The sequence below is a fragment of the Rhincodon typus genome, chromosome 15, assembly GCF_021869965.1.
Source record: "Rhincodon typus isolate 14 chromosome 15, sRhiTyp1.1, whole genome shotgun sequence".
Lineage (NCBI taxonomy): Eukaryota > Metazoa > Chordata > Chondrichthyes > Orectolobiformes > Rhincodontidae > Rhincodon > Rhincodon typus.
The window spans coordinates 3,133,932-3,151,972 of NC_063346.1; the positions used below are offsets into that span (position 1 = coordinate 3,133,932).

The 18,041-nt window shown below is 40.6% G+C and overlaps 1 protein-coding gene across 6 annotated transcripts in view; it reads left to right on the top strand.

Moving 5' to 3' along the window:
• The window catches only part of garre1 (granule associated Rac and RHOG effector 1), a 200,728-nt gene that overhangs the window by 75,331 nt on the left and 107,356 nt on the right, over nt 1–18,041 (top strand). For 4 of the 6 annotated variants that reach the window (XM_048605757.1, XM_048605759.1, XM_048605760.1 and 1 more), the window contains exon 2: nt 1,756–3,296. In XM_048605757.1, coding sequence (XP_048461714.1) covers nt 2,838–3,296 — 459 coding nt within the window. In that variant the 5' untranslated portion in view covers nt 1,756–2,837. Of the gene's footprint in view, nt 1–1,755; nt 3,297–9,799; nt 9,853–18,041 lie in introns of those variants that run through there. The other 2 variants (XM_048605758.1, XM_048605762.1) reach the window with 2 other exon arrangements.

Sequence of the window (18,041 nt, forward strand, 5' to 3'; positions counted from 1 at the left end):
CCACTTAGAACTATAATATACTTCAAGATGCCTTTGTTTTTATCCACTTAGAACTATAATATACTTCAAGATGCCTTTGTTTTTATTATCACCTCCAAATCCATGACCTAGCCACCCAGAAGGTCGAGGTCAGTAGAGGCACGGGAACACAACTCAGAAGTTGCCCACACTACCTGACCTGGATACTTATTGGCTGTAATCTTAAAGGTCACTTGGTTAAAGTCCAATGCCACATAGCACTGTGGGTGTACTTTCATCACATGGACTGTAGCAGTTCAAGAAGATAACCCACCACTTCTCGATTAGAAATAAGAAATGGTTGTCAGCCTTCCCAGTAATGCCCACATATAAAGTGTGAAAATATTTCATGCAGCTTGGCTGTTTTGGCAAGCTTCCCAAAGGCATTGAGGCGACTGGAATTGCACTTGGGAGAGGTGGCCAGAAGTAAAATATTGGCAAGGGTATTAACATTCTGGCTGCAAAAATAGGGGTGCTGATGCAAGGCACCCAGCTAAAGATAGATGGCTCAAGCTTCTGTAATCCAACAGCCTGTGTCTGGATGAGTGAACCCTACCAAATGAACGTGGGACTGCTCATTTAGTTAATTTGCAGCTAATCCTCCTGATATCTGGCTAGAAGTGGAGAGGGGGACGCAAGGTTGACTATGACATTGATTAGTTTGTATGTACCAATAGCAATGCCAGTGGTCAGTACCATGGTGGCCCCAGTTCAAGCATGCTGCTCCAGTATTGGAGCATTTAGTTCCTTGAGTCTGTTCTGCCATTCGGTGAGATTATGACTGATCTACATATTAATCCCATTTAGCTGCCGTTGCTCTATAGCTCTTGATACCCTTACATATTTATAGTGAGGAATACCACATTTATCAATACAGTACAGGGGTGTAAGACATTTGGGTCCCACATCTTCCATTTGGTAACATTGTGGCTAACTTGTAATCCGTAATGCCTTTCCTCCATATTCCTTTAACACCTTTGGTTTGCCAGTATCGATCCATCTCAGATTTAAAATCAGCAATTGATCTAATTTTATTTGCTGTTAGTGGAATGAAGTTCCACTGTTTGTGTGGAAGTGTTTTCGAACTTCACTCCTGAAAGAAAAACACAAAAAGTGCTGGAAACACTCAGCACATCAGGAACATCCAAGGAGAGAGACAGCATCAAGTGTTTTGGGTTGAAGTGTTCTTGCATCAGAATCTTGTATTCAAACAGGTGGTCCTCCTAGGCGAAATTAAGGATGGGTAACAAATGCTGCCCTTGCGCTTCAACATCAACATCCCATAAACAAATTGAGAAAGAAAATCTTGGAATCATGAATGTTCATGAGTAACAATGAAGCTGATTATATTGGCTTGGGAGACAGAGCACTGTTTAAAAGCCAACTTTAATTTTGATATCCAGAGTTGGAGTTTCTGATTTAGGGAATATGTTATGTAAAGTGTGCAGCACAGAAACAGGCCATTCAACTGAGATGGCCTGTAACAGTCCTTATTCTCCATATCGACCTCCTTCAGTTCAATCTCATCAACATATCCTTCTAGTCCTTTTTTCCATTGTGTTATCTAACTGCTCATTTAATAGTTCAGACATAATTTGAAAACAAAAAGCTCAACTGGACCTGCTGCTTCCCCAAAGCAGCAGCAGTTACAATCTCAAGGGATATTTAAAGTCAGAATTTTGACTTCCTCACAGCAAAATGTATTGTTTGGATTGATTTCTCTTTTCTTTATTTCAGGAAATGACCTAGAGGCCTTAGAAATACGTTAGTGCTGTCCTGCTTCATACTGCAACTGAGTGCATAATCAATCTGGAAGCAGCACTTGTTTCCGCTTCGATCCCAAACTACCTCACCAAGGATTTAAAAACGCAACACGTATGAAGGGAGGAGGAGGCAGCTTGTGAAATCTACGGGAGTTGGAGCATAGGCACTTGTCAGTTTTTTGTTTGTGTTAAAGTTGAAACACTACATCCAAATGAACTACGTTTGACCGACTGGATCTGTCAAAAATTCTTTGAAGAACTTGATCACGGGACAGAAGTAATATGGACCGCTTTGAATAATAGTCCAAGCACTGAGTAGTTAATATTTTAAGTTTAACTTTCGCTGTTGATCAGTGTCTTAGTCCATTTTAGTCTGCGAATCTGAATTTTTTTTAAGAGTTTACTTTGCAAGTGCTTTTGTGTTGGAAGTAGCAAGAGTGTTCCATCAACGTCGTATGATTCAGAACAGAAAGACAGTATTTTAGTACTAGTTGTGTTGGTGAGCTGATTCCCATTCTTATTGGGTTTGATTTCTTTCACTGCCAGCCCCGCTTTCTTTAGGGTGTAAAATGGCATTGACTCTTCCTGTTAACCACTGTGGCTGGTTTTATTCTAATAATTGGAATAGTGAGAGGCTGTGCTAGACCCTTCGTGCATTGCTGTGCAGCTTTTTAAAGAGCAAGAGCCGCCGATGAATGTGCAATTCGGGGACAGAGCAACGGTAATCAATTCTGAAAAACTCCTCATCTTTTTTTTAATTATTATCTCTCCATACTTGACTGGTCGCAGCAGGGCTGCACCTACAGAAGATTAATAGATTTGACTCTGTCAGCAATCATCTCCTGTGCTGATGGACTGTGCATGTATGAAAATGCTTGCCTTCAGATTTACTCTAGAGCTATAACTATGTATGTGATACTCTTGACTCTTTTTGCAGAACTTTCCATGTTCAATGTTGTTTGGGAAATTTAATCAGAAGAAAAAATCGCTACCTAAATAAGACTTTTTACTCAAAAAAGGGCAAACAACAAATCCACAGAAAAAGCACCATTACTTATGTATTGTTGCAGTGCTCGGGAAAACAAAATGGACTATAAGCGACGGTTTCTGCTTGGCGGGTCCAAGCAGAAAGTGCAGCAACACCAGCAGTATCCCATGCCTGAGCTAGGCAGGACCCTGAGCGCACCTATGGCATCCACCGCTGCTGTCACACCTCCATTGACACCCACCACCCAGATAGCTGATATCCAGCAGGGAATCTCCAAATACTTGGATGCACTGAATGTGTTCTGCCGAGCCAGTACGCTCCTCACAGACCTCTTCAGCAGCGTTTTTCGAAATTCGCATTATTCTAAAGCAGCTATGCAACTGAAAGACGTGCAGGTACATGTCATGGAGGCAGCAAGCAGACTCACAGCAGCAATAAAACCAGAAATTGCGAAAATGCTCATGGAACTGAGTGCAGGGACAGCAAACTTCAAAGATCAGAACGACTTCAGTCTTCAAGACATTGAGGTAAGGAAACTGGCAGAGTTGATTGACTAACTGAGAATTGTCACCATAAGCATGAAACTGTTACAAATACCAAAAAGAAGCATTATTTCAAGCTTTTCTATTTTTGTTGAAGTATTGCCCAAAGAGATTGTTTTGTGAATGAGCTAGCAAGAATAGTTGCAACCAACAGTGCGTGAGAGCTGATCTCCTATATCGCCTAGAATCTCCACAGTGCAGAAACAGGCCATTCAGCCCCACAAGTCCACACTGACCATTCAAAGAACATCCCACCCATCCCCATCCCCATCCCCATCCCCATCCCCATCCCCGTCCCCGTCCCCGTCCCCGTCCCCGTAACCCTGCATTTCCCACAGCTAATGCACCTAACTTGCACATCTTTGGACTGTGGGAGGAAACCCACGCAGACACTGGGAGAACGTGCAAACTCCACACGGACAGTTGCCTGAGGTTGGAATCGAACCAGGGTCCCTGATGCTGTGAGGCAGCAGTGCTAACCACTGAGCCACTGTTCTGCCCATCTGTTAACATACACATTTTAAGAATTATAATTGCTGTCATCCCTTTTTGAAAATGAAGAAAGAACAAACTTTTATTCCTATAGACCCTTTCATAATCTCCAGATTTCTCAAATCACTTTACTTAGAACTCAAGGGCTTTGAAGTAGGTTTGACATTGTAATATAGGGAAAGGTGTTAACTAATTTGTTCACAAGATCCCACAAATATCAGTGAAGTAAGTAGCCAAACCATCTGATCCTGGTGTGTGAGATAACACAGTGTGGAGCTGGAGGAACACAGCAGGCCAGGCAGCATCAGAGGAGCAGGAAAGTTGACATTTCGAGTTGGGACCTTTCTTTTCTGAAGAAGGGTCCCAACCCGAAATGTCAGCTGGGGAAAACCTGAGAGAATAGATTTCGTTGCCTCAACGCATCACCTGAAAGATGGCATCTCTTATTGTTCAAGCACTCCTTCAGGAAAGCACAGAGGGTCAACCTGGATTGCATAATCAAGTCTCAGGACTAGGACTTGAACTCACAATGTTTTGAGCTAGATGCAAGAGTGCAATCCACGGAGCCACGGTTAACATCTTGAATATCACTTTTATTAAGTTGGATTTGTTTTTGAGAATTTAGTGTTGACTGAGCTCTGCAGGCCTTGTGTTTGATCTGTACGCTGTGTTGGTAGTCAGCCTACCTTGGTGGTCTGAAATTGATTTCAAACTCTCGGGTTGGAGCGGGGATGGTAAAATTGACCAAGGTATGAAGGAGCAGGAGTAAGCCATCAAGCTCCTCAAGTTTAGTCTGCCATTTTGGTTCATGGCTGATCATTTATTTCTGTGCCATTTTCCCATGCTATTTCCATATCCCTTGATGTCATTACCGAGAAATCTGTTGATTTCTGCTTTGCACAAGTCTCGGGGGTAAAAAATTACAGATTCAGTAGCCTCTCAATGAAGACATGCTTCCTCTTCTGAGTCATTAACAGTAGAGTCATCCACCGTGTTGATTCCTTAAAGAAATTTTTAAGTTTCAATGCAATCACGTCTCATTCTTTTAAGCTCCAGAGAATGCAGGACCAATCTCCTCAATCTCTCCTTATAGGACCATCCAGGAATTAATCTGGTGAATCTCCATTGCACTCCTTCAATGGAAACCTTTATCCTTCTTCTTGCTTTCTATCCAGTGACTGAAGATTACCTGTGGCTGAGAGAGCGGGGTTTAACGAAAATGTTCTTTTATGATTTGGTACTCTGTAGTGAATGTGGTCCAGAATGTGATGAGATATTCTGTGGGGGCATTACAGAAATGGCCTGTATAATTATTTAGAAGCTAAGACTTGACACACTTCAAGAGAAGACTTTGAGCTGAAAGTGGAAATCGTGTGAGGAAGATTTGAACACTCATTAACAGAGTGGGATTATCAAATGGAAAATTCAGTAGAAAAACAGACTCTTTCAGGATTTGCTGTGTAATTGCTGGATGCTATGCTGTGGAATTCACATGGATTTGCTTTACAGCTTTATTTAGTTGTCCCCTGCTTGTTTAACAGTTGATAAGTGCCAGCAATATATGATATGACATGACCATTCTCTTTGCAGTTCAGATTTACAGCTGGTTTAAAATAGTGTGAGCAGAATATATTGTAGATGTGCAAACAGCCTGTGTTTTACCTCCATGACCCATGGCTCTATCGAAAACATCAAACTATATTTCCTCTATACATGCAGTAGGGCTAATTATCTATTTTCAACCTATTTCAGATTTCTATACAAAGGCCACAGTTAACGCTTTTAATTATTTCTTGGAAAACACAACATTATGTATAATGTCGTCATGATATGGTCCAGAGGTTAAGGCTTATGGTGTATGTGAAATTCCATATCAGCATGTAGATTTGTACATTTTATTAATTCTAAAATGTTATACATCCATAAATTTATTCTGATGTGTGAAGGAAAATAAAGTTCAACATGACGCAAATCCATGTTGCACATATGGGAATGGATGAGTGATGGTTCAGGTGGGTTTTACTGGATGCTGAGAGGACGTTTTTTGCAGGGGTCTTGAAAGGTTTTTTTTTTGAAGATTATTTGTGGGACTCTTTACAGTATCCTTTGAAGGATTTTTTACCGTGGAGTTTTTCAGGATTTATTTTGGTGACAGCTGCACTTATTTTTCTTCTCTCTTAGGAACTCCCTTTAGCAAATTGATTGCATTGTTCATACTTCTGTTCACATTTAAACACCAGAGTCACCTTAGTCAAAGATGACCATGTCCTCTTAAGTGTTATTAAAGAGTCAACAAGTGACCTTATGTTAATTGTCTTGGCTGGTGGTTCTTCTTGCCCATCATCCTCCTCCTCTATAGTCCTTTATTTAATATTCATTTAGTAGATGTAGGCATCTCTGGTTTGGCCAGCATTTATTGCCCATCCCTAATTGCCCAAAGGGCAGGTAAGAATCAACCACATTGCATGCTGTAATGGACAAACATATTGGATTGAATGCATTAAACACAGAGATTGTTGCCAAGTTGCTTGTCCCACATGCAGACGTTTTCTCCAATAAGGGTTGAACAAAGGGAGGCAATGGTACAGAGGAAACACAAGTGGTAAAGCCTAATCCTATTGCAGGCTAATAACCTAGGAACATGGGTTCAAATTCCAATGTGGCAAGTTTAAATTCAGTAAAAATCTGGAATAAAATGTTAACCTAATGATGACCAGATAACCACTGTGGATAATCATAACACCCCATCTTGTTCACTAATTTCCTTTTAGGAAAGGAAGTCTGTCATCCTTACCTGGTCTGGCCTCCTGTGACTCCGGACACACTGATTCAGATGATGACTTCTGCTTTAAAGCTTTGTGCTTTTTTTTAAAATGTCTTGTATGTACTCATTGTAGTTTGGAAGAATGAGAGGTGATCTCATTGAAATATATAGAATTTGTAAGGGTCTTGTCAGACTAAATACTGCTTCCCTTCATGGGAGAGTCTAGGACCAGATGCTTAGTCTTAGAATAAAGAGGTGCCAGTTTAAGACTGAGATGAGGAGAAATTTCTTCTTTGAGAGTTGAGGGTCTTTGGAAATCCTTGTCACTGAGCTGTGGGGACAGAGTCTTTGTTCATATTTAATGCTGAGATAGATAGATTCTTGATCAGAGGTGGAATTGAAGGTTATGGGGAAAATAGACAAGTAATATCGGATCAACCGATGGTCCGATTTATTGGTGGAGCAGACTTGAGGGGCTGAATGGCCTACTCCTATTCCTGTTTTTTATGGTATGTTCTGCAAGGTATAGTTCTCCAGAATAACCAGCCTCATCAATGTTAACTCTCATTGAGGCTTACATTCTGATTCTCCATCGATTTCTCCTAATATGGGAATGTAGGAATAGGAGTAATTCATTCTGCCTCTTGGACCTGTTCTGCTATACAATGAGGCCATAGCTGGCCTGTGGCCTAACTCCATATACCTGCCTTTGGCGCCTATCCCTTAATACCTTTGCTTAACAAAATTTTATCTCTCTCGGATTTAAAGCTAATGACGGATGCAGCAACGACTGCCATTTGTGGGAGAAAGTTCCAAACCTCAACCACCCTTTGTGTGAGAAGTGCTTCCTAACATTGCTCCTGAATGGTCTGGCCCTAATTTTTAGACTATGCTCACTAGTTCTAGAATCCTCAACCAGTGGAAATAGTTTGCCTTTATCTAACCTGTCTTTTCTTGTTAATATCTTGAAGACATTGATCAAATTTAGCTGCTTTATCATCAGCACTGGCAACTTCACCACTTGCAACAATGTTATACATGTTATCTAGCAAACCCCCTGTGCCTATCTATGATTAAAGTTTCACTTTAGTCTATCTTAACAACACCATACAAACTCCCAGTCTTTTCTTGATTCAACATAAAACTAAAAGTCTTGTGGCGCAATGGTGTTAGTTTCCTTGCCTGTAGTCTGGAAGATCCAGGTTCAAGTCCTACCCTGTCCTGGAGATGTGTCATAGCCTGTTCGAACAGGTTTATTGAAATAATTAAAACTAAGTGGCAGCTTTGGATTAAACATCAACCTCAACCTCAACAAATGGTTTACAGCCTTTCCATGTCCATTATAATTCCACCTTTATTATATCTACTTAAATCTAACAGCATCCTAAGGATTTACTGGATTACCAAACTCAAAAATCTGAAAAGAACTGCACATACTGGAAATCAGAAACAAAAACAGAAATTGCTGGAAAAGCTGTTCTGAAGTAGGGTCACTTGGCCTGAAACATTGACTTTGCTTTCTTTCCACAGATACTGTCAGACCTGCTGAGTTTTCCCAACAATTTCTGTTTTTGTTTCATCAATTTTTCAGTGTTTTTGATAATTGTCCTCACTTTTCCTGGGACGCAAGAGCCCTAACAATATCTACTGAATATTTACCAATTTCAGAACACTTCATGATATTTTATTTTTGATGTCTTTTCTCAGCAGTAAGCACCTCATAATCACTGGCTATTTTTTGGCTTATTATGTATGATTTTGAGTAAAATTAACAAATTATACTGCAACAATTTAAGACAACTTTTATTGGCAATGAGAGGGAGCTGATGATTTGCACAGTTCACAACATGTTAGTGTACACTCGCCAGCTTGTACTGTATAAAATAGTGAATGTTTTACCAGCAGTCTTTTAAAGGATCACTGGAGACCACAAAAGACAGTGCAACCTCGGCAGCACAAATACAAGCCAAAGCTATTTGCAGTGATCAATTCCTCTCAAGCCTCCCAAGATTGCCTGCTCCTTCCCTATCCCAAGGCTTAGTTCTTGCAGTTTCTACGTAGGAGTAACAACATGAATGACCAGGTGTATGATGATGTTAATGTGAAACAGCAATGCAGTGAGTATTAATTGAAGATCGATGTTAATGTGAAATGATGTTGTGTAAAACATGTTAAGCTAAGATCACACATATAGATTTTGTCACCTGTGTATTGAATCTTTTGAAGTTTGTAAATTTCCTCTACTTCCTTTAAATTACATCTGTCTCAATTTCAAACAATCAGCAATATTCTCAAAAACTTTCATTTATGTGTCGTCTTTAATGCAGTAAAAAAATTCCAAGGCTCTTCACATGGTTGTTATCAAACATCATTTAATACAGATGCCCATAAAGAGATATTAGGATGTCTGACCAAAGCTTGGTCAAAGTGTTAGGTTTCAGTTAGGGTCTTAGATGAGATATAAGAGCGATATAGGGAGGGAATTCCAGAACTTAAGAGCTGGTCAACTGAAGACACAGCCACCAGTGGTGGAGTGCATTTGGAGATATGCACAAGGCCAGAATTGGAGTACAGTGTCCATCAAAGCAGAAAGTATTCTTTAGCATTTTAAATACCTCAATCACTTTCCACTTCCTAACCTGTTTTATTCCACTGGAGAAGTCCCTGGATCTGTGTACTGTAAGCCCATTTAAGAGTTCTATTCCTGTACCTTTAATATAGCCGCGTAGTTCATGTATGTTTATGCGGTTTTGGAAGTGAGGTTACAAGTATGTTGTTGTGGCTAAAGATGTTGGTTGTGATGCTGATGTAATGTGACAAGTGATGTTACTGCAATGCTGCTTTTATTCAGATTGCAACAACAGTAGGAGCAATGACCGATGTTTGGTTACGCCAGTCATGAAATCTTAGCACTTGCTTGTTCATGGAGTGCATGTGGTTTTCTTTAATATGCTGTAATTTTTATAGTGACAACCACACTTAAACCAGCATCAATTGAAAAGCACTTCGTCGACAAATAATGCACCAAACTACGGAAAAGATATTCTGTCTCAACTTCCTAACATGATTGAAAAATACATGTTGAATTATGCATTACACAACACACTCTCAGAATTGTATTCTTTCTAGTCCAAAATTATTCTCAGCCTCCAACAACCTTGCTTCTCTCTGTTTCAGGGAGTTGTTATGTTTAAATTTCATTGAATTTTATTTCCCTCAGTCTTCTGAAAATCCCTGAAGCAACTTCCAGCAGCAAGGCCCACTCCAGCGATGATTTCTGGCCAGGTGAATATTTCTGTGTCATTAAATTTCTACAAGTTCCACCTCTTCTATCAGAGAATGAACTCTCATCCTCATCCTGAATAGTGGCTAACAAGGAATAATCTTTCTCCCTGCTTTTCACAGTAGTTGCTGTTTTCCTTTCTTGCGTTCACTCCATCCGTTTATACATCCCTCCCTTTTGTTTGTGTTCTGGCATTTAATCTGGTACTTGACTTTAAACAAGTTTTCACCTGGCCCATGTCTCCATGGCAGCCAGGTTACATGCCGTTCTCTATTACTGCAGTGTACCTTGAATTACAGGAGAAAGTAACCATCTTAAAAATAAAATCTTCCATTTGTAACTGTTAGTGAATAAATATATGAATATGATGCCTGAACACTACAGAACCCAGCAAGTCATTGATTTCAGAGAGGGAGGGAGGGGAAAACATAGACAAAGAGAAGATAAGACCTGCCAGAACACCACAATATCAGTAACTTACATGGAATATAAAAACAATTTGAATTAATAGAGCACACTTCATTGTCTCGTACATTGCCAAGTGTCCCAATACCAAGGAAATACTTGTGCAGCGTTGTCACTGTCAAAATATAGAGAATGTGGCAGCATAAAGCAAGAAACTACAACAGGCAATGAATATTTTACTAGAAAATCTGTTGTTAGTGATGCTGGTGGATGGATAAAAATTGGCCTTGACCCGAGGAAAAGCACCAGTGTAACGTAATGGACTGTTGCTGTAATGTTTTAAGATTTTTACCTATCTTGCTTGGAAGAGATCTGGATTTGTTTAATTTTCTCCTTTTATGCAACATTCAGCCTACAAAATGTGAACTTTGAGACAAACTTCTGAGAGATTGATTTGGATCTTAGATGGAACAATCAGCTGCTTATGTACTTGGTCATGTTATCTCAGCTTTGTGACAATGGGAACGTAGGAGTAGGTCTTTCAGCCCATCAAACTTGCTTCACTATTCAATTTGATTATGGCTAATCACCTATCTCAATGCTGTGGAGTTTGCATATATGTCAGAAGCATATAGTATAGCAGATTGCTAGGCTTGTTGAAGTTAGCTTCAAAACTTGCTGTGGTGGTATTTAAACTAGTGATCTCTAGGTTTCTGGTTGTGGGTTTAAGTCCTGTTGGGGTTCACAAGATCGACTTATTGGTGTGACTTTTGAAACAAAACATGGAATTTGTCAATTTTGACTTGATGAAATTTGTAATTGTCTTTGTAGTAAAAAGAAATGTTTAGCCCTCTTTGAAGGTGGAATATTTCTGCTATATTAGTACATTGCTTAAAGGCTGTTCACATACACTTGGTAGCAATTATTTGATTAACAAAGTACTTGAACAGGTGCCACGTAGACACTTCCACGTGGGGAGTATTCTACAGAGGTATACAGTCATGACTTGCTAATGTAACCTTTTCGTAATGCAACCCGCTTGATTCTTTGTCACATTTCATTTGTCCCATTTGTTGTAACAAACTTGCTTGTTCACCAGAACATTTCCGTTTCGTTCATGAACTGTGAAACCATTGGCTCCTCTAGAAGAAAGGCCACTGAGTAACTCGGAATTTTTTTTTAAAATGTCCTATTGTGTAGGATGTGAGCATCTTTGGCTAGCCCAGCATTTATTGCCCATTCCTAATTGTCTTGGAGAAGGTAGTGATGAGCCACCTTCCTGAACTGCTGTAGTCCATGTGCTGTAGGTACCCTTACAGAGCTGTTAGGGAGGGATTCCAAAATTTTGAGTCTGCAACATGGAACTACAATCGTGGATGCTTCAAAGTTAGGATTGTTAGAGATTTGGAGTGGAACTTGCACCTGCTTAATATTAATGTGCTTAATTTTCAAACTAAGCAAGGAGTGCTATCTTGGAAGAAGAATGAAGGTACTGAAAGCGCAATTTAATTTTTGCCATTTAAAGCAATTCTAAATCCTAGCCATTGCTTTGATTGAAGCCAATTGCTACAACAAGATAGTGATTCTTTCTCCAGCCAGTAACAGGGCCCAAAGATCACAGAGCACTTCTAGCCCATCAGAATAATTGATTTTCCTCTTGCAAACCTCGTCCCTTCCTAATGTAGCATCTAACAGTAATTCGAAGGTTTCCCTAGTTTTCTGGGAGTTTATACAGTATACTCTTCACTCTGTGAAGAATTTCATGCTATTGATTCTAAAAGTCTTTTAACTAAATTGAACCAGTATCCAGAGATAGCAAGAGCTGCAGATGCTGGAGTCAGTGTAAACACGTGTGGAGCTGAAGGAACACAGCAGGTCAGGCAGCAACAGAGGAGCAGGAAAGCTGACCTTTTGGATCGGGGCCCTTCATCAGGACTGGGGAGGGGGAAGGGAGCTGGGAAATAAATAGAGAGAGGAGGGGTGGGGCAGGGGAAGGTAGGTGGGATGGTCATATGTGGATGCAGGTAGTGGGTAGTGGGGATTGGTCAGTGAGAAGGATAGGTGGGAAAGAAGATGGACAGTTTGTGTCAGGTCAAGGAGGTGAAAGGGAGGAGGGGTGGGGCTGGGGAAGAAGATGGACAAGTTGCGTCAGGTCCAGAAAGCGGGGATGAGAGGGAGGATTGGACGTGGGATGTGGCGGGGGGTGGAGAGATTTTAAAACTGGTGAATTCTACGTTCAGGCCATCGAGCTGTAGGCCCCCGAGGCGGAATATGAGGTGCTGCTCCTCCATTTTGCATGTGGTGTCATTATGGCACTGGAGGAGGCCCAGGATGAACATATCACCCCCCCTCCCTTGATGACAGAGGCACTTAAAAAATATGAAAAGCTCAGTCAAGTAGTTAAATTTTAACAAACCTTAAAGGAGCAGATAGAGGTATATGGGTATAATGCTTAAAAGCAGGAGTTCCATAATATTTTTGGTATGGACAGCTGAAGATATGACATCAGTGATGAAGAGAAGGAAATAGAGGATATACAAGAGGCCAGAATTAGATGAGTGCAGATTTCTAAGGATGTAGAGCTGGAGGAGATTACAAAGATGGAAAAGTAAGGACATGGGGAGGTTTGAGCAAAGGAAGAGAATCTTGAAATGGAAGAGAGTAATTCAAGAAACAAAGCAGTAACTGGTCTTAATGTTTTAAATGGTTGTACAACCAAATATATTTTCATGTACAAAAATAAAACAGAAAAAACTGCAGATGCTGGAAATCTGAAACAGAATTTGCTGGATAAATTTGATATCTATTGAGAGAAAGCAGAGTTAAAGTTTTGGGTTCAGTGACTCTTCTTCAGAACTTCATCTTTTTTCAGATGGGAATAGATTGATTGTGGTGAGCGAGGAGTGTCTTGTTGGGGGAAGCATGCTATTGAGGCTCAGATCTCTTTTGCAAAGTCTGGTGCCCTAGGAAGACTTCAGCTGAGTCTATGTTTCACTGAAGTAACCAGTAAGATGTTGTGACTGAGGAAAAGCACACCAAGCATGGACAGATTTTTCTAGCTACCCTGGTATATGTGCAAATGCTGGACATTTTTTGGCGTGTGACAATTCACATGTGCTTAGTGACAAAACTTCCGGGTGCATCTCCATTGCTTTTTGGTTTCTTCACTTTTCTGAGCACCTTAATTCTTGACTATTCTACAACTTCTTCCGTAACTTCACCTGGAAGTTTGCTCTTATTTGAGTCTGGATAGTGATTGTTGGCTTGTTGGATGTGAATCAGAGCTGAGGTCAATTCTTTCCTTACCCAAACAGTCACTGCCTTAAGCCACTGCCTTAACCCTTTGATCAATCAGCCATGCCCTGAAGGGAAGATTTTAAAACTTTAACTGAGATAAATCACTTGTGAAAGTTTGAGGTCACTTTTCCTGTATATCTTGAATGAAGTATAGACTAAGTACAGCACCACTGGTGAAATAGTCCTGTAATACATCTCCTAATTTGTATACAACTATAAGCAGTGTTATTGTTTCCCCCATTTCTGAAGAAGGGTCTAGGCCCAAAACGTCAGTTTTCTTGCTCCTCTGATGCTGCTTGGCCTGCTGTGTTCATCCAGCTCTACACCTTGTTATCTCAGATTCTCCAGCATCTGCAGTTCCTACTATCTCTGAAGCAGTGTTATTGTTGTTTGCCAGGGCATTGCTGATAACTTGGGTAGTCTACAGGAGTTCCGTGCAGTATCTAACTTGATTTACAGGATTAAATAGAATTTGCAGCATAGAAACAAGCCTTCTCCCATCTTATCTCTAACTTCTTCAGCACTTCCATCTGTTCCTTCCTTCGCTCATCATTTGTCTTGTTTCTCATTAAATGCATTTATACTATTCATGTCAAGTACTCCCTATGATAGTGAGTTCCATATCCTCAACACACTCTGTGTAAGACATTTCCTTCCTTGTTCTAGTATTGGGTTTATTAATGACTGTTATAAATTTGTGTATCATACCTCTCGTTCCCACTGCAAGTGTAATTGTCCCATAAAGGTTTTGATTTTTCCCCTTTGCTTGCTGAAGAATTATAAGCACTGACTGCTTTTTGTCTCCTCTCTAATATATCACGTATCTAGAATATTTTCACCAATACAAAAGGCTAATTAATTGAACTAAGCAAATCTGAAAATAACTGTGACTGGTTGTTCACTTCCGTATAAAAAAACTGTAGATCAAAAGTCTGTATCATTTTTACCTTGCCAGATGTTGGCTTAGTTTTCCTTTGAAGAGTTGGAGATGCTTTAGGAGACAACTATGCCTTTGGTTTCAGATCACAATGCCATACTTTTATTGCATTCCTGGCTAATCCCTCACATTCTACTCTCCATAAACTTGAGGTCACCCAAAACTCTGCTGTCTGGACTTAACTCACAGCAAACCCCTCTCCCCTATTGTCTTTGTGCTCATTGATGTGTGTTGGCTCCCAGTCAAGCAATTTCGTAGAACCTTGCATTACAGAAGAGGCCTTTGAGCCAATCAAGTCGCAGCAACAAAAATCTATCCTAAATCCACAACAGTTCCACTTTCCAGCACTTGGCCCATAACCTTGAATGTTAGACATTTCAAGTACTCATTCAAGTATTTTTTAAAGGTTGAGGTTTCTCACCTCAATTATCCTCCTGAGCAGTGCATTCCAGATTGATTTATTTTAAAATTTGCTTCCCTGTTTTCAAACCATTCCATGGCCTCATCTCTCCCAATCTCCCTATCTTGCTAATCTCTGCCAGCCTCTCAATCCTCTGAGATACGTGTGCTTCTCTAATTCTGGCTTCTTGTGCATTTCCAATTTTAATGACTCCATTGTGGCCATGCCTTTAATTGTCTGCACCCCAAGCTCTGGAATTCCCTCCTAACCCTTTGCCTCGCTTTCCTTCTTTGAAAGTCTCCATAAAAACATACCTCCTTCACTTAAAGTTTTGGTCATTTGGTGACCTAACATCTCCTATGTGACCTGGTGTCATATTTTGTATTATGATGCTGCTGTCAGATGCCATGGGATTTTACATTTATAATATAGGTTGTCGTTACACTGCATAGCAAATGTCAAGCCATGTACTGTACCTTAAAATTTAGAACACTGGCTGGAGTGTCTAGCACAGCTAACTGCAACAAATTTAAACTTGCTAAACACCTCAAGTCTTTAAGGTACATATATTGCTGTTCAGCTTTGAATTCCTTTTGAATTTCTATTGCTGCTGTTACGTAGGCAAATTCCCAAAATAACTTCTTGTGCCGTTAACAAGGTAAGAATAGTCTGACATTAAGTAGAATCTGTGATATTAGGACAGGTGACTAAAAGCTTGATCAAGAGATATATTTTAAGGGCCATATTGACGGTAGGGGTTTTGGAAAGAAATACTAAGGTTATGAGGTTTAGGAAGAGAAATCCAGAGCTTCAGGCTGAGGTAGTTGAAACTTAGCTATGAGTGGAATGATGGAAATTAGAGTTAGGGTGTTGGAGAGGGATGTGAGTGGGAGGCTGTGGAGTTTCAAGTTGAGACTGTCCTTGGTTGGGAACCAGTGTAGGGCGGAGAGCGCAGAACTGTTGGGTAAGCGGCACATGGAAATGAGACAGGACGTGGACTTCAGAGTTTTAGGCAGCTGTACAATGCTAAGCTTTGTAAAAAGCAATAATCAAGAAAATATTTTAAATGTGTATAGCCATCTGAAGAATGTTAAATTTGTAATGTTAACACAAGCTTTTAGAGTGAACACTAAAGTGAGACCATGTATTTCCTTCAGCACACAATGGCTAGGAATCAGCAGGAAGTGTGTTTAGGATATGATAAAATAAAACAGCTTCCATCAATTGTTCCTGATCTTTTACTTCCTGCACTCCCCTTGTGTTCCCAAAAAGGATAATAAACTATTGGCTTGCTGAAAAGTTATCCACCCTGCCTGTGTCAACAGTTCTGGAGCTGAATATGTGGCTCAGGTGACCACACCTTTGTCACTCAATTCAAGCTGTATATCCAGAGTTTGAATTTATAATCTGAGCATGCTGTGCTGGAGCAGTAGCGTGAATGAAGGAAGAGGTAAACATCTATAATGAACTGATGTCAGCTAGAGAGAACTGCACTTCACCTCAGCGTTCTGCATTTGACAATTATCACCTTCTGTATCTTTGGGAATTAACATATAAGAAAGGTAAAAGCAAGGCCTGGCCTATACATAGCCAGCCTACCATCCAAACTGTCTCATAAGTAGCCATTTCAAAGAGTTTTCTTTCTTGGGATTTGGGCATCACAGGAGATGTTGCTATTTATTGTCCATCTCTAATTGCTCTTGAGAAGGTGATGGTCCTCCACCTTCTTGAACCACTGCAGTCTGTGTGGTAAAGGTACTTCCACAATGCTGTTGGGGATGGCGTTGTAGAATTTTGACCCAGTACCTAAGAGGGGTTGGTGGTATTGTTCTAAATCAACCTGGGAATAAGAGACTTTCTGTTTTCATTATGACCTCCCACATCTGCAGCATTTCACAGGTGAAAGGAGCAGGCTGTTGGGCTTGGAAGGGGATCTCTCACTTGGATCATCCTTGTCCCTGGACACCACCTTGAAGCAGCTGTTCAGGGACAGATTGTGATGGATGGAGTTCTGTCAGCCTGCCTTGCTGTTCTTGTAGAATGGAAAGCTTCATTCAGGCACTGGTCAAGGATCAATTTTATGATCTGGGTGTTCTGGATAGCAGTGGTAATCAGGACCAAGTAGGAATACAGGCCAGGACTAACTTGAGCACCTTCTCTTTGCTGATTGGGAACAGCCAACCCAGGTTGCTGCCACCACTGAGAGTCAAGGAGAAGGCAAGCAGTGCAAGAACTGCCTCTGTCCGAGGAGCTGCAACTTCAACCAGAATATTGATAGATTAGGTGAATGGGCAAGGCTGTGGCAGATGAATTTTAATATAAGCAAGTGTGAGGTTATCCATTTCAGACCAAAAAAGGATAGGTTAGGGTATTTATTAGAAGGCACAAAATGAAACGCAGTGGATGTCTAATAAGATTTGGGGATTCAGGTGCTTGGCTCTTTAAAGTGCCACAAACGAGTGCAGAAAATAGTCAAGAAGGCTAATGGAATGCTGGCCTTCATATCTAGAGGGCTGCAGTACAAGGATGCAGAAGTCTGCAGGAATAGTGCCAGAAGACTGGAGACTAGCAAATGTTGTCCCCTTGTTCAAGAAGGGGAGTAGAGACAACCCTGGTAATTATAGACCAGTGAGCCTTACTTCGGTTGTGGGTAAAGTGTTAGAAAGGATTAGAAGAGATGGGATTTATAATCATCCAGAAAGGAATAATTTGATTAGGGATAGTCAACACGGTTTTGTGAAGGGTAGGTCGTGCCTCACAAATCTTATTGAGTTCTTTGAGAAGGTGACCAAACAGGTGGATGAGGGTAAAGCGGTTGATGTGGTGTATATGGATTTCAGTAAAGCGTTTGGTAAGGTTCCCCATGGTAGGCTATTGCAGAAAATAGAGGCATGGGATTGAGTGTGATTTAGCGGTTTGGATCAGAAATTGGCTAGCTGTAAGAAGACAGAGGGTGGTGGTTGTTGGGAAATGTTCATCCTGGAGTTCAGTTACTAGTGGTGTACCTCAAGAATCTGTTTTGGGGCCACTGCTGTTTGTCATTTTTATAAATGACCTGGATGAGGGCGTAGAAGGATGGGTTAGTAAATTTGCGGATGACACCAAAGTCGGTGGAGTTGTGGATAGTGCGGAAGGATGTTGCAGGTTACAGA